Genomic DNA, 16,294 nt, shown 5'->3' with positions numbered 1-16,294 from the left:
TCTCTCGAGAGAGGAAAACGATACGCGCAACGGCTTATCTTATTTCTAACGTGCGGAGTTTAGCTCGAGATGAAATTGATAAATTATCCCATATTATGCGCCGCCGTCGCTTATTCGAGCTATTTCGACTCTTGAGTCTAATACGCCACGAATTTTCCCGTTTGATGTCGATAAGGTCGTAAAGTCGTAAAACCCCACGCCGAGCCGCGCTGACGATGCAGCTAATTGAAAAGCGTAAGAACAATGCCCGAGCGGCGGGGAAGGGAATGAACCCCGCCGTTGCATCGGCGCGGATAATCGTTAACCGAGAAAATATACGTGCGCATATTTTTCACTTTCCGTATGTGTCGCGAAAGAAATAAAAAAAACGTCGCGCGCGCGCGCGCGCGATTCCGCGTTATGCAAGGATGCACTTTGCGTTCAACCGCGCGTCTGCTGACTTTCAACCTGAGAGATATAGGGTGGTTAGGTTCATCGACACGCACCGCGTCGACGCTCCGCACCTGACTCCCGCAAGAAATCTGCAGCGTCGTCTCGACTCGACGTTTTTACACGCGAGCGAGATCCAATTCTTCGCGTCCACGAAAAACTGAAAGAGAATCGAAAGAAAAACATCAATTCAAATTGACAAAAGTATATATATAGTAGCAGTTTATTTTGTCAAATTTGATTTTCTGTGGAGAGCTTTGAAAAGCATAGATGTATGTGTGTGTGTGTGTGTGTGTAATCTAACGTCACAGAACTGCACGTATATTCGGAATAACGCGCAATTCCGTCATGCGCGATATGCATATTTATTGTACACGTACGTTGTTTGCACGTTTGACATGGGCTAATCCCGACCCGTGTCTAAGCTCGTAACGTCACACGACGGAAATGGACACGGTCGCTGCGGACTTGGCGTCACGGGCACACACTCCGCCGTTGTCGGTGTGAAACGTAAACTCTCGGATGGTAAAATCTTTAATCGCGTCTCTTTGATATTTTAGGCGATGACGTGGATATTTTGTTGTTAGCTTTGAAGCGGCGGTGCTCTGTATCGTCGCTGGTTTCTGTTTTTTTTCTTGTTTATTTAAAAAGAAGAAAAAAGAAAAAAAAAAAAGAAACGAGGGATGAGAAGGGTGAAAGGGCTTTGGGTCTTTCCCCCACACCACACCAGAACTTTGCGTCGCCCTCATAAACTTCGAAAACATTTCTTATAAACGGCGGGATGTTGCACGGGGGTGAGATTCCTGGCGGGTCTTATCATGGCAGAGATTTACTCGCAGGGACCCTCGTGAGGTATAAAGTATTAAAATATCACGCGAACGGCGCATTCGAAAATTCCTGCTGCACCTGAAAGCGGAGACGCTGCTCTCTCTCTCTCTCTCTCGCAATATCGAGATCTCCTTTAGATCTTCCGGAACAACCTCGCGCGCGCGCGCGCGCGCGCCCGGTAAGCGATTTTAAATTATTCGTTTCTTTATTCGGAAACTCTTTCACCACACACCACCACTCTCTTTTTATTATAAATTTATTTTTATCACGCAATAATAATGCAAAGTCAAATTCACTAGGTACATACGTTAAATCTAGTATCTAATATATCTAATCTGTGAGATATCGCTATATGTCTTCGCATTTCCTAGCAAAACGCGAAAAGCACAACGACTTGAAGAAGAAAGAAAATTTTTTCAATATAAAAATATATTCAACACTTCCTCGCGAGGAGGAGAAACTTGGCCGAGGAAAGAAACTGCGGTAAGTCTCGGAGATTCCAATCTACAATCAAATCGAAATTTTACACAGAAGTTGAATATAGGTTTCGAAGGAGTTCGCCGAGAATAAAGTTTCGAACAGAGGGACGGTGCGCTTGTGTACGACACCCTTATTGTATCCGATCCTATTGCAAACGAGGACAAAGCGGCGACGGAAGAAGAAGACGCCACGGGATACGCGAGCGGGAGCGAGGGGATAAGTGCGGAAAGATCGAAGGGGATGAGAAACTGGCAGGAAGCTGCTGCTACTGCTGCTGCTGCTGAAGGAGGAGAACGAGGGAGGGAAGGTGAACGCGCGCGCGTACCTCACCTGGCATACCGGGAGAGTATCGCGACACATTTTGATCGAATTCTTCTCGAGGTCGGGGAATGCCGGTATCTGCCGTAGATATTATTACATATTTAGGCGGTACGCGCGCGGCGAGCGAGATCTCTCTCTCTCTCTCTTGTTCCCTCCCCTCTCTCTCTCTCTTTTCCTCTCTGTCTCCATCTCTTCCCTTTTCGCCTCGAAGAGATAATATACTTAGAGAGACGTATTCTCTCTTTCCCCCTCTCTCTCTCTCTCTATCTCTCTCTCTCTCTCTGCCGGGGGGCGTACATATCTGGCTCACTATACTTGCGCCACTAGCTGTATCCTCTCGCTTCTCCCTCTCGCTCTAGACCTCGAAGGATCGCAGTTCTGCGCGATATCCTGCATATCTCGGCATACCGTCCCCGTCGTTTCCGACATTGTTCCCTCGGCCCGCCCCCGCTCCCTCCCCCGCGCCCCCGGAACCCGGACGCGGAATAATCCCACTCGTTCGACGTCTACCGGGCCCGGCTTCCCGGCCGGATTCCAGTCGATTCTGGTACCGAGCTTGTGCAGGGTGAGAAGCCCGGCATCGGGCATGATAATTGGATGCTTTTCCGCTCGCTCGCCCTTTCTCCTTTCGACGCGCCGGTCGCGTCCCCCGAAAAAGCGCGAAGAAGAAGCGACAAGGCTTGTTGATGAGGAACCCTCGAAAAAGCGCGCGCCGTCCCACGACGTTGCACAAGATAAGCAGACGCCGCGAAGATATTTTTTTATCCCGACGAGTGGCGTAAAAAAATTTGACCGACCTTGAATCGATTGCTTTAAATTGATGATTATTAAGAACACAAAAAATTATTATCTTTTAAATCAACTTTGCTTTCATTTATCCCGAGCTTTGCGCGAATAAAATATATTTTCTTAATTTGCGAGTTTTACGTCAAACGCGATAACTTCGCGAACGTCGCTCTACAACAGAGTACAGGGGATTACACGGGAGGGATTTGTATCGGGAGATCGTTGTGCCATGTAACGCGATAACGGCAACTTGCATCAGATTTTCTTCGGGTTTATCGGAGCGGAGCCGTTTGCGTCGATCGCGTTTACGTCAATAGTCCGCCAACATCGAAATGCGTTTGTTGAATATTCAATGTTCAGTATTCAAACACGAGAGGAGACGGGTGGGAGGAAAGGGGAGGGGACCGATGACCATAAGCACCGGATTCTATTAGCAAACAGTCACGAGAACAATGGTGCGTCGTCGTTGCGATTCCGAGCGATATACAAGCGGGGCGAGTCGATGATCGAGCCCGATAAATGCCGGCCACCTTCCTTCGGCACATTTCACGGCGAACGTCCGTCCCGTGGATACTAACTCGCATATCTAAATCCGTAGAGCGTCCCTGTCCGTACAATTCCCAGGATTGTTACCGGTCCGCCGGGACCGCGCTCCTTTGTGCATGACCGGTCCTTAATTCGCCGAGAACGCCGTCCCGCCATCGTACGTGAGCAAACAATGTCAAAGTCGCGATACATAACGAAAATGTCTCGGTCTCTCTTTAATCCGCAAACGTTTCCAAAACATCAGACCTGTTTCCGACCGCGTAGTTTAAAAAAAAAAAAAAAAAAAAAAAAAAACGAGGGCAGTATTTATGTGAGCTCTTCATTGTTGCTTTATTGATCCCGCGATTTTACGTGCTCGGGTTTCTCTCGTCGCTTCGGCTACGTGTTGTTTATGTTATGTGTGTTACATTTTAACCTATACCTATACATCGCGACATTTGCATCGTAATATTTATTTGTTTTGAAAATTAAGATCGTTACTTTAAAGATTGCTCTTTGTTTGAAATAAAACGCGAATAAAAAATGATCACCGAGAACACGTTCGACGACTACTACGAGGACTTCTTCGACGCGCTGGCGCTTCTGCATTCGACCGAGGAAGACAGCGCCGAGAAACTTCGTCGCATGCTGGACTCCTGCATCGAGAAGAAGTGCGGTCCGGGCAAGACTCTGGCCGCCAGAATGCCGAGGCGATTCCTGCGGAGCAATGACAAATCGTCATCCTACTCGATGCGGACCGCGAAGAAGCGCGCGGCGGAGATCTCGGGCGAAGCTGTTTCTCTTCTCGCGGTTGACGAGGAAACTGCGAACCGTTCGCTGGACAACGACGACGACGACGACGTAAAGGTGTTGGAGGTATTCGAGGAGTGCTGTGACAGCGAAAACTTTCCGAGGATCTCGATTCCCGACGACGGATCGGCTGTGTGCAAGGTTCTTTTTATCCATTGTGGATTTTCTTACACCCGTCGCTCCGTATTTAAAATAGATTTATTGATTACTAACTGAATCGTGACATTGCGACGCGCGAAAGATGTGCAACGGCGCGAAACTGGGAGCCATGATCCTATTGGAGTGTCAAGAGTGTCAAGAGACTTACCATCCTCTGTGCCATCAACCTCCAATCGTCGACGTCGACGTTTACGATCCCAGATTCGTGTGGCGGTGCAAACGATGCCTCGAAACGCCGGTAATCTCCTCGAGAACCGTGGAAAAGGAGTCTGCGAAGGAAGTTCGGGAACACAACGATACGCTGAGGAAGGATGTTCGGAAGATACTTGGAAAAAGGAACGGAGATTTGTTCGAAAGGAAAAACGGTGAGGCAGTCGCAAAAATATTGCGATACTAGAAATTTCAAAGTCAGAGTCTTAATCGCACAAAGTTTATTAATAATCTTATATGTCCGAATATATACAACCAATATAGCAAACTGCAGATATTACACGTTTTACGTAACGTGTTGGAAATTTGTTTTTCTCGTGTGCCGAACGTATTTCCACATATCGCGGAAAAATACGCCTTGTCGCTAATAAATAAGCTTTTACGTAAACACACGGACCTAGTGCTTGACCCAGTGACATTAAACACCGCAAACTTACCCGTTCGTCCGGTTTGACCGAACTTTTCGACTGCGCGCGACAGAAAAAAAAAAAAAAAATTGTATGTTTGCAGATTCGCCAAGAGAAAACAGAAGCTCGCAGTTACGTGAGTCCACGTTATTTGTGAAAGACTCGGCGAACAATTCGCAGAAAAATCCACCTGTTTTGCAACCGCGAAAGAGAGTTGGATCCAAACTCGTTGTCGCTCGCACTTCGATTAAGTGAGAAACGAGGTAAACACACGACCTATGGATGTCACACTAAAACACAGAGTGTAACGTAAGATAAAATAATTGTACAAAAATAATATAATAAGAAAACGATCGAACAAACCTGTAGCGTAAGCGATTTGTGTGAGATCAATAAGAGGAACCAACTGCTGCTGAATATATGTATACGATAAAGTTTTATTTTGACAATCGTTCGTATTTACGCGATACAAGTAGAAATCATTCTTCCGACTGAAATCAGTAACCTGTTGCGGGTTCCGTCACGTACACAGAAATACCTTTTAATCACAGAATAGAGCACTCGACCTAAACCGATTACAGAAATGCACTCTATTTTACAGCGGTTGTATATATATATATATATATATGTATGTGTGTGTATGCACGTGTGTTTGTGTTTATGTGTGTGTGTGTGTGTATGGATATATAATCGCCACAAATACACGGAATCGGAGTGTTAATTTACATCGGATGATGATCGCTCGCGTAGGAAAATACATCTACTATTTCGCACGATGACAACGATAAAATCGGTAACGTGAGCAGAATGTTCGAGCCGCTCTCAATCTCTCGAAGCACAGCCGAGGGAAGCGAACGATTTTATTAAATTCGGTTACGCGAAAGAGAACGAACGAAAGTCTCTCTCGAGTCACACACGGCAGCCGCGTTTAATCGCGCTCGTTTATTCCCTTACATTAAGGTCAACAGAGTTCAATTACCTTCGGCGATGCTGCGGATTTTCAGTTGGATTTGAGGTTCGATTACTCTCACACTGATTTATACGTTATGTATATATATATGTGTATATGTAAGAGACATATAAGACCATGGCAGAGATCAAAGAGGTATCGGAGACACGTTGTGTGTGTGTGCGGGCGAAAAATGTCCTTCTCAGTTTCTTCACCTCGGACACGTCTCGACATTTGCCACGAAATATATATCAATACATTTTTATATGTATGTGTGGGGAGAGGGGGGATAATTAATTACAGATGTGGGGAGGGGTGCAAAAAAGAGAGTATTGAATATGTTGTTCTGATAATTCTGACAAAATCAGGTTGAAGATAGATTATTATTACTAGTTAACTAGGTTTATACCGCTATAGATTACTCCGTTAATTAATTCTCTACTTCTGCGATAAATACACAACTTCATTACGTGATTCGTCGTTGAATATAGAAGAGCAGACGCTTCGGGAAAATGAGAAATTCTGTGATAATAACAGAATTGAACTTAGTTGCCATGTGCTGAAAACACGAATAAATTACAATACGCTTTATGAGAGAGAGAGAGAGAAAGAAGGAGAGAAAACACATAATACTGAAAGAAAAAGAAAGGAAGATGATATGTAAGAAAATTCCGAGAAAAACGTAACTATAGAACAGAGCGTGGAAAAATTTTGTGCTTATTATCACAGAATTGTCAATTACCCAAATGATACATCGAGTAGTAGTTTGTTTTCTTTTTGTTCTTTTAAATATGAGATCGTAGCGCTTAATCGATAAAATTTCGAAATACATTGTAAATTAGAAAAAGTGTTTCAATAGCAAAATTATTTCGAAAAATACAGAGTCGCGGGAAAAATAGCCGCGACCCCCGCATACGGTAAATATTTGTGTAAAGATTTAGCTTCAGATTTGTATGTTTTTAAATTGCCGCACTAATGAAGAGAGAAAATCGTCGTGTTATTTGCTTGTGTTCACCACCGAGACACATCCGCTCTGTAATTTGTACAGGATAATTGTGAATGACAAATGTCTCTCTGTTGTTAGCATTGTATTTACAGCAAAAAGGAGAGAGCCTTGAGTTACGATAGAGACATTCTGGACAGATATGTTTAGTCGTTATCGCTAATGCAAAATTCACACGATGACAAAATTTTCGAGTGCGTTTTTCCCACTTCCTTGAAAAATCTCCGTTGTCTCTCGCTTAATCTAATTTCTTAGGAAATTAAAAAAATATCCTCAAACAGATAACGTAGAACAACTTTCTTCGTTACTTCTCTTTAATTTGTTTTCTTCTCATTAATTTTCATTTTGTTTTCACTCAATGAAAGTGATTTGTTGATATCTTAATGACGACAATTTGCGAGTATAGATAAAATAATAAAGTTAATTTTTTACGTTAGGCGCAATTATAAAAAAGATTATTCTAAAATAAACGTTTAGCACAGCTCTCTTTGGAAGCATTAATTTGCATTAATCAATTTGCAAACTTAATATCGATATAGGATTTCTCTAGATTATAGAACTTAGCACTCTCTTAATTCTACTACGGGTTTTCGTTTCACAAACTTGTCGAAACTTATTTCCGTTAACATCATATACATATATATATATATCTAAATAATTCTTTTACACACTAGTAATTGCTATACACGTACATATATGTATATGTATATGTAAGTATACATATACATAAATATGTACAAAAAGATACATCAAATATAATTCTCCTAAAATGACTCGACGCGATATAATTCGACACGATATTCCATTAAGATACAATGTCTGAAGTCGCCGCACACATCTTTCTTCAATTACATTCTCGGAGAAATCTAGAGATCAGATTTCTCGTTTGGAGAAAAAAAAATGTCTGAATGAACACATTCCGATCTGATCGCCAAAAGCCAGTTGTTAACGCACACACGTACTTACTTTACGCCAGTCGTTCTTGTTTCTTTTACGAGCGAATAAAATATATATGTAATATACAAGAAAAGTGATTCAGAATTATTGCTACAACGTATTCAAAGAGTGCTTGCTAAGTAAAGTGTACAAGATATACGCACAGGTGATTCATTACACAGCGTTATCGAGACTCCGTCGTTCGTACAAGAGAGAGAGAGAGAGAGAGAGAGAGAGAGAGAGAAAGAGACAGAGAGAAAGAGAAAATCCACGTAAAATTCCACGATATATATCTTTAGCATCACTTGGCACGGATTACCGATTACAATATCGATAAATCAAACGCGACTGTGAGTGAACTTGGTTTCGTATCAGTGTAGAAAACCTGCAAATATGATAGGAACCGTCGTGTTACGTTATATCGAATTCACTGTATCGTTCATATCGCGCGCGCGCGCATGTGTGCACAAAAAAAAACTAATCTCTAACTTTTCCTAATAATTACAAAAAGTCTCCCTAAAACTTCGCGCCATGTTAATATGTATACTGTGACGATGATATATATATATATAAAAGTTTTATAATTAATATGTTATAATATTTCATTAATTATATGTAATTACATATATAATAATTACATATATAATTATACAGCTTATTAATTATATATATAATTATATATAATGTGTATATATAATTATATATATAATTTTATATACAAATTTTATATATATATATGTATCTGCATAATAAATACAGCGACGGTTTTTCTTCTGTGTGTGTATTGTGTGAGAAACTCTAACAAAATTGTATCATATCAAAATACTACATAGTTAGAATGTTGTAGTGTGTAAAAACGTGCAAAAATGATATCGTTTTTTTTCTCTTTTTTTTTTTTTTTTTAATTGCGAGTGCTATCTAGACTCACACCGAGAGATACTATTGACGTCTATGATACCATCGACCAACACAAACGGGGATTTCAGTCGTAACGTTTAACAAACTCTTATCGGTACTTGGCATATTAATTCGCGTGAGATATATTTAAGCGCTCACGGCCTTGCCTCGATTACTGAACGTCTAAACGCAAATCCCCGTTCTTGCGCAATACACTTGTAACTACTTTAATCCTCAGTGCAATTTGCCCGTCGGTAATTGCTGTTATATATATTGAACTATCGTATACTACATACAAACATAGGCGCGATTATCATCCTACATTTGCAATGTAATAACGCTGAGAGCGGCTTGTGTAAACATTGGTTTCTTACATTTCAAAATTCTATAAGATAAATCTCAACACGCCCACTCTTACAAGGGCGATCAGCTTACCATTTCTATATTGTATAAAGTTTCGCCAACAGCTGTACAATATCTTTGCCGATAACTTAATGTGTGTGTTTATTGTGATTAATGATTGCGTGTGCGCGTGTGTATGTGCGAGTATGTACATGATTTCTTTCTTCAATGATCGATTATAATACTTCAGTGATAATTTTGTTGTTTACATGTACGTATTTCCTAAAATCTAATTTCATTACAACTTACAGCGTAAAGTAAAAGTACCCCATAAAGAAGATAAAAGTCAATACGCGACTAGAAGTAATAAGTTCGACTAGAATTCTCACAATTGCAAAAATCTTTATAAAAAAAGGTCTTTACACGTAATCTCACGATGCAGTAATAATATTCACTTTACACAATGTAATAGCTAAATGCTGTTTGTATGTAGGATACTCGCTTTTTTTTTTGTTTTTTGTTTTTTTTTTACAATCGATTGCCACGAGCGTGCTTCTATCACACTAGTCGATATTAAAAGGCCGTTATTTCCTCGCTCTACGATTATTAATCGATGCCGATACTTTGGAAGAGCTAGATTTTCCATATCTCTTCTTCACAAATATTCCTGTCTCGTCTCACGTGTGCGCTGAGATTTGCTAATTATTATTCCATACATCTATAATCGATGTCGCGTGAGAAAGTAAGAGAAACAAACAAACGGACAGTTCGCTCTTCTAAAAAATTTGCGGGGAAGCAAATCAGGATTACGTCTCAATCTCGACGGAACACAATACATAATATGCGTATGTAATTTTCATAAATATCACAAAACTGAGATTGTAAAATAATACAACGTGCGTCGTGCCAAATATTCACCTCCCGAAAACCACGATTCATAGCACTTCCACGCAGAGGCAATAGGCACTTTAATATGACGATGAGAATGACGAATTATCCTAAAAGGTTAATCTAGTTTCGCAGTGGGTAAACCGTGACCTACAACAAGTTGCTCTTTTGGAAAGTCCAAAACCACAGTTATGTGAAAGCCCATGTTTGCAAAGGCTATCACATACTCGCACAGTGAGAACCAACTAAACGCTGCTCGAAAAATTATAACACAAACATTATTTTCCTTTTATTATTAAACTTATATATATATATGCTGAAAAATAATGTATATTTGCAATTTGTAATTTCTTACCCAGATCGTGACACAGCAATCGATGTTTCAAGAAGAAGATAATAAGACCAATTGTACTTAAGATACTCGTCACAAAAAGCGCCTGTTTGTACTGAAGACTTTGTGCATTCGGAGTTATTAGGCGACCCAATCTTACAGCAGTCAGCATGTACGTTAGCGAACTGATCATGAACACTATGAAGATTTTTTCGTGCACCGCTGAAACATTTTATATTATTTATCATCAAAAGAAAGAGAAAAACGAACCTATTTCGCATTGTGCGCGACGCAAGCGAGTTACTTACAATAATTTTCTCTGTTAGAAATATATGTTACACCGGACAGAGCTGCTACCTCGGCAATGTTCAACCAGTAGCACAAGTTCAGGAGTCGGCTCCCTGTGAGTTTTAGAGGCACATCTTCAATGTCTTTAAGTATTTTACAATAATACGAATGATAAACACTGGCGATAACCAATCTAGGTCCAATGTGTAACGCTATGCTGACACGCCATAGATATCTCTGAGGAGATACACCGGTGATGGCTGAGATCGATGGAAGAATGTTGTATACCTGAGATAAACAAAAACACACACATTACCTTTATATTAAACATGTAATGTTATTAAACATACGTGAGATACAAAATGTTACATACTCTACAGTGAGTTTCATGGATGTCATCTTGCTGAAAAATGTACGCCGTTACAAAACAAAACAACAACGACATGAGCGGCAAACCAACCGTTGCCAGACACAACTTTTTGAACGACAGGGCGAGGTGTATAGAACTTTTGTTGCTCCCTACATTATTCAGTTCCATGTTAGCAGCACTTTCCGACATGTTGGCATTTGTGCATCAAGCAACAACTGTGTATGTGTGTGTGCGTGTGTGTGTTAAGTCCAACTGCAGAAGTGGGATTCAGTCAGGCTCTTGTGCAGCACAGATTCATATTGTTTTCCCAGCTGTAGACTCGAATCCGATGATTCCTGGGTGAGGCGGGATGATATTATTCTACATGCTCTGATGAAAAGAAATTACAGGTTGTTATTCATCAGCGACCATCGCAAATGGCATCACGAAAATTGCCGATTGATAAAAATTACATGCAATTTAGAGAGAAAGGCCCTCGCGGAGGAAAGACCTTCGCCGAGGAATCGACAAGCTCGTTGCGAAAGCGCAAGGGATCTAATTGCGAGCGAATCCGACGCCGTTCGCGCGAGCAATTGCGAAACTTCCGCGATAAAGACAAATCCGCGCGCAACGAGCGCATTGATAGCTCCACCGCCCCCGCCTGTGTCGCGCAAATTGCGCTCGACACAAGAGCGTGGGTTTTATAATCGCGCGAATCGAGACGAGGTCGATTTATTTTCAAATCAACGAACATAACGCACTTTCGCGTACTTACGCGTCAAATCACACCGCCAAAGTGAAATCGTGAGTTCTGCATAAAATCGCGGATATTAATACGCCGCGTTAACGCGTTAATTTTGCGTTATTTATAACTCGTTCCGCCGTCTCTGTAATAATCGCTTGTGTTTCCGCGATTGATTTTACAAATATAACCTACTTGCTCTATAAATAGCAAGCGAAAGAGCGAAATCGCGGCAATTCTTGATTGCCGTCGCGTCGCCGATGATTTGACATGTCCTTGACGTTCGTCTCGCTGTTGCTCCGAACACGCCGACGGATCAAATCCGGCAAATGTCAATATCGACAACGCGAAGGCAAACAGAAACGAGAATGTCAACGTGCGTGACAATCCCGAATGCGCAATGCCGAGACACTGCGGAGAGAGACGCCCCGATAAATCGCGACCGAAACGCATCAACTTTTGCGAATCGTGACGGAAAACGGCGAGCGAATCGCGAGGAAACTGTCGCGCGTTCGGATTCTAAGATCTTTGTGGGAAGCGATCGCGCGACTTACCTTTTTTTCGTTAGGACTGACGTATCGTCTGCTACACAGATGTCTCGATTCCCCTCCAACCATTTTCCAAACGTTTCACACACGCCCCTCCCGCTCGGCGCTTTCACGCTCGCGCCGCGAGCGCAACTTTCAAACGTGTCACAATGTTTGTGACGCAAAATTGTAGAATACGTTTGACTTTTTTTCACATTATATCAATTAAGTGTATTTTGTATTGTTTAGAACTATGTTTTTAATAAGAGTTCCTGCGTCAAATTCTTCTGAAAACTCGTGAAACAGAGGACAATATCAATTTATATACGTAAAACACTTTATGCAATTTGATTTTTGTACACAAAAATTGAATAATTTTTATTATAAACATAGTTATAATATTTATATAATACAATTGAATTAAGCTCGTTCTCTTTGTCGGGTGTCTTCCACTTCGTATTCGATTTCCACTCTCGGTCGCGATTTTTTCTGTGCTCTTCTTGGTTTGACAACTTTTGGCGCCTTTTGCTTCCTGCTTGTGGATGGCTTGACGACGTCCTGTAATGACGTACAGTACGTATTTTCAGGATTTATGATAATACAACAATAAACGCAAATAAACTCGACAAACACAAGTTTATGTCGAATTCTCACCTCAATATCGCTGACGTCGGATTCGAAGCTGTCGGACAATTGAATTTCCTCCTTCTGTCCCGAGTCACTATCCTCATTCTACAGAATAGATTATCGTAAAACAGTTATATCTCATTAGGGTTATTGTAATAACTTACCATAGAAAGATCGTCGTTATCATCATCATAATCATCATCATCATCGTCGCTATCAGCCTCAACATATGGACCGTCAATTTCTCCCTCATCTCTTTCCAATTCCATTTCCACTTCCTTTTCTATTTCTTGTTCGTTCTCTTCCTCCTGCTCGCTCTCTGCTTCACTTTCCTCTCCAACATTTCGCACAACTTTTTCTAATATACCCGGTGTTAGATTGAAAACACCTTCGTACTAGAAAACAATTATCAAAGAGATTTTATACATGTCTGAAATCTAATAAATTTTCACACGAGAAGACAAACACATGACATATTACCATTCCTTTCTTCAATCTTTCCACAAGTTGTTTCTCAATAGCAGTTTCTAATCTAGCAGCCGTCAGAGCTTTTTCCTCCCTACGCCTTTCTCTTCTCTCAATCTTTCTCTGAATTGGCACTATCTTCTTTTGTCGTCTCAATCTGAGCTTTCTCATACGAATGAGATATTGGGTAATTTTGAGAAACCTCTGCTTACATTTTGCTTTTATAAAGCCAGGCCAGTAGAGCAGATTTTCATTGATCTGCTGTATTGCCTTCTCAAAATTTCTAGACAACTTGACTCTCTCCCAACTGTCCTTAGGTGTGTGGATTCTGAAAGAGTTAACATAGATGTAAACACAGATGTACACAAACATACTTAATAATTTAACTTGTTGTAAACAATATCGAAGTCACTTGTCAAAGATTTGCTTATACACTTTACCGTTCTGCTGTTCTCATGTATAGATAAACGATACCATTTTCTTCCCTAACAGTAGCATACTGACTGTTTGCAAGAGGACATGCAGATCTACTGCATAAACCTGTAAGGTTGTATTCATTTCTGCAAAATCTCTGTGTCTTCGTACTGCAAACAAAAGGTACAATTATAATCACGAATGTAAACTTCTATTGGTAATGTACCTTTGTGTTCTCAATTATTTCTTGAGAGCACACTTACTTTACTTTGAAGGAACAAAACGTCTTGTTAATAACACTCCATACGACCTATAAAAGTAATAGTTTTAATATCAAATATTCAACGTGTTTATTAACTTAAATCTTTGGAGCACAAAAGTGTCAGAGATTGTTTAAAAAATAAGGTTAGAAAGTAATGACAAATTAAACTAAAACCACTTAAATAAATCAAGTTGTCGTTGTTATCTTTATACTTACGTCGTCGTGTTGCATTTTGTTTTACTTGTAATTAATACCAAAACAATTTCTTAAAAAATTGATCTGAAGTATAACCATACTAAACGCACATGGTAAATCAATGCGACACGACGGAAGTGAAGAAAGTCGCGCATGCGCGAGTTTACAAAGCCCGACTTAAGCCTGTTCTACATTGATCGCAAGCGCAAACGCAAGGAACAGGTCTGGTAGAATTGACTAATCGTATTGATCAAATCAGCAAATTGACCAGCGTGATTGGTCAAATCTACGAGATCTATACCTTGCGTTTGCGCTTGCGATCAATGTAGAACAGGCTTAAAATCAGAGAGAAGAGCGGCCAAGGGATGGTGCGCACATTGGCAACTACAGCCATGTCCACGAGCGACCTGTCGGTGCGTGCGCTACGCACCTTGTCGGTCGCGTTACTCCAATTGGTCAATTCACAACTCCATAGTGCGATACGAGCTTTAGCTCTCTATCGCGCGCGTCGATTCGATACTTCGAGAATCGCAATTGCGCGCGCTTCGATACCTTCGTTCTGGCGGGCAGACGCGGCGAACGCGCGATACGGTGAAGGATCTCGTTCAAATCATTTTGTGTTTCTCGACGATTGTTGTTGTTTCCCGCATGAATATCGGTGAGTACGTATATGTCACAAAGTTCCGAACGCTTGGAATAATTATATAATCAGTATCGCGCACTCGCCGGTAATGACAAACGGGCGAGTTTTCGTGGAATTGTTTCGAGGCCGCTCGCGCTCCCACGAGACACACGGAGAAGACGTACGCTCCAATTGTGTCTTTATTTCTCGCCTTTGATATCGTCGACTAGACTAAAATTTATGTCCACACAAGACATGCATTTTGCGATGATTCAAAGCGAGAGAACACGTAAAGTGCTTATAAATTTAAATATTCGAAGTATCGAAGTGAATCGTTGTTTCGATTCTCGATTCTCGAAATATCGAATCAGCGAATCAGAAGAGCAACCTACTTTATCGAAGACTGGCATATTTCATACCTACTAAACTATTAAAATGCGTTACGTGCTTAGAGGGTTGCTCTCAGCAAGCTCTCTTTTCTTTCTGCTCTCTATTCTCTGCCGATTCCAACAGATGGCAGCAATAATATTATTTTTAAAATCGCAAAACATTTATAGTTTTGGTAAAGCAGGAGAACTTGAATTTGCATGAGCGGCGTTTGATTTTACGAATGAATTTTTATACACAAAAATATCTATATAAATAATATTTATATTTATTCCAAAATGAACCCCCCACACGAAAAAGAAAATTTTATCACATAAAATTTTCAAATGTCAATTGTGTGTGTGTGTGTGGCAAATTGCATAGTTTCTTTTTAATAAAAATTTTCAGACTGATCTAAACTGTTTCGGTAATTATTTGTAAAAGCGATATCACAAGTTAGATACGCAGAAGAATTTCTTACACTATAAAATACTTTCATAGTGTAAGAAATGTGGATCACACTTTAATGTAAGAATTTTGACGACTTTTCAAAACATTTTATTAGTGACAAAATCTATTTTTTGCGTTAAAAGAATTAAAAAAAAAAAAACATGCAAATAAAAAGTTCTTTTGCACTTGTGGGAGAGAAAGCTCGGATTCAAAGACTCATTTCTGAAGAAATGTTTGCATGAAAAGATATCATTTTAATCATGAACGCAGCTTGTAAATATACTCTGCTGTATTCAACTAAATCTAAATATATCTCTGGGGTTGGGAGATGTATCTATCAAACTTCTTCCATCTCGGGAATAATAATCCGAAGGGTTGCTTGGCAAGAAACGTTGTGCACCCTTTCGTGAACTAATCACTGGATAATGGAGGAATTTATATTCGTGTGGAAAGATACCCTCGGTGAAACGTCAGGATGTATCACCGTCTCGATACTTCCGCGATTATATCCACGGTCAAGTCAAGTTTCTTAATTAAGAAACCGTCCATCCGCAGTGTCTTTGTCTCGACTGCGTGGGTCTTTGTGTCACCACCGTGACACAAAGACGGGAAAACTACATACAGCAGTCAGTAAAAATTCTTGTATATATATATATATATATATATATATATATATATATATATAT

The 16,294-nt window shown here is 40.5% G+C and overlaps 3 protein-coding genes across 5 annotated transcripts; 1 reads left to right on the top strand and 2 right to left on the bottom strand.

Annotated features, from left to right (window-relative positions):
- Positions 1–3,350: 3,350 nt before the first annotated feature.
- Positions 3,351–8,462, top strand: LOC109852756 (integrator complex subunit 12-like). Its single transcript, XM_020424211.1, has 4 exons — positions 3,351–3,547; positions 3,878–4,320; positions 4,421–4,703; positions 5,059–8,462. The coding sequence occupies exons 2-4, from the start codon at positions 3,913–3,915 to the stop codon at positions 5,208–5,210; spliced, it is 843 nt and encodes a 280-aa protein (XP_020279800.1). The 5' UTR covers positions 3,351–3,547; positions 3,878–3,912; the 3' UTR covers positions 5,211–8,462.
- Positions 8,463–9,572: 1,110 nt separating this feature from the next.
- On the bottom strand, positions 9,573–12,318 carry LOC109852757 (post-GPI attachment to proteins factor 2-like). 3 transcript variants are annotated; one of them, XM_020424212.1, is made up of 5 exons: positions 12,235–12,318; positions 10,963–11,328; positions 10,610–10,877; positions 10,326–10,523; positions 9,573–10,222 (listed from the first exon to the last, which is right to left on the bottom strand). In XM_020424212.1, the coding sequence occupies exons 2-5, from the start codon at positions 11,146–11,148 to the stop codon at positions 10,089–10,091; spliced, it is 786 nt and encodes a 261-aa protein (XP_020279801.1). In that variant the 5' UTR covers positions 11,149–11,328; positions 12,235–12,318; the 3' UTR covers positions 9,573–10,088. The 3 variants fall into 3 exon arrangements, with proteins under 3 accessions (XP_020279801.1, XP_020279802.1, XP_020279803.1); XM_020424213.1 differs by lacking the exon at positions 12,235–12,318 and adding an exon at positions 11,714–12,205; XM_020424214.1 differs by lacking the exon at positions 12,235–12,318 and adding an exon at positions 11,412–11,592.
- A 252-nt stretch (positions 12,319–12,570) lies between these two features.
- On the bottom strand, positions 12,571–14,303 carry LOC109852755 (protein MAK16 homolog). The gene is made up of 7 exons (XM_020424210.1): positions 14,192–14,303; positions 13,977–14,023; positions 13,740–13,883; positions 13,315–13,627; positions 12,999–13,229; positions 12,862–12,939; positions 12,571–12,765 (listed from the first exon to the last, which is right to left on the bottom strand). The coding sequence occupies exons 1-7, from the start codon at positions 14,204–14,206 to the stop codon at positions 12,628–12,630; spliced, it is 966 nt and encodes a 321-aa protein (XP_020279799.1). The 5' UTR covers positions 14,207–14,303; the 3' UTR covers positions 12,571–12,627.
- Positions 14,304–16,294: the final 1,991 nt, after the last annotated feature.

Source organism: Pseudomyrmex gracilis, unplaced genomic scaffold, assembly GCF_002006095.1.
Source record: "Pseudomyrmex gracilis isolate BER0280 unplaced genomic scaffold, ASM200609v1 scaffold_35, whole genome shotgun sequence".
NCBI classification, from domain to species: Eukaryota; Metazoa; Arthropoda; class Insecta; order Hymenoptera; family Formicidae; genus Pseudomyrmex; species Pseudomyrmex gracilis.
Note: the sequence above shows the minus strand (reverse complement) of the source record. Positions and strands in the feature narration are given on the sequence as shown.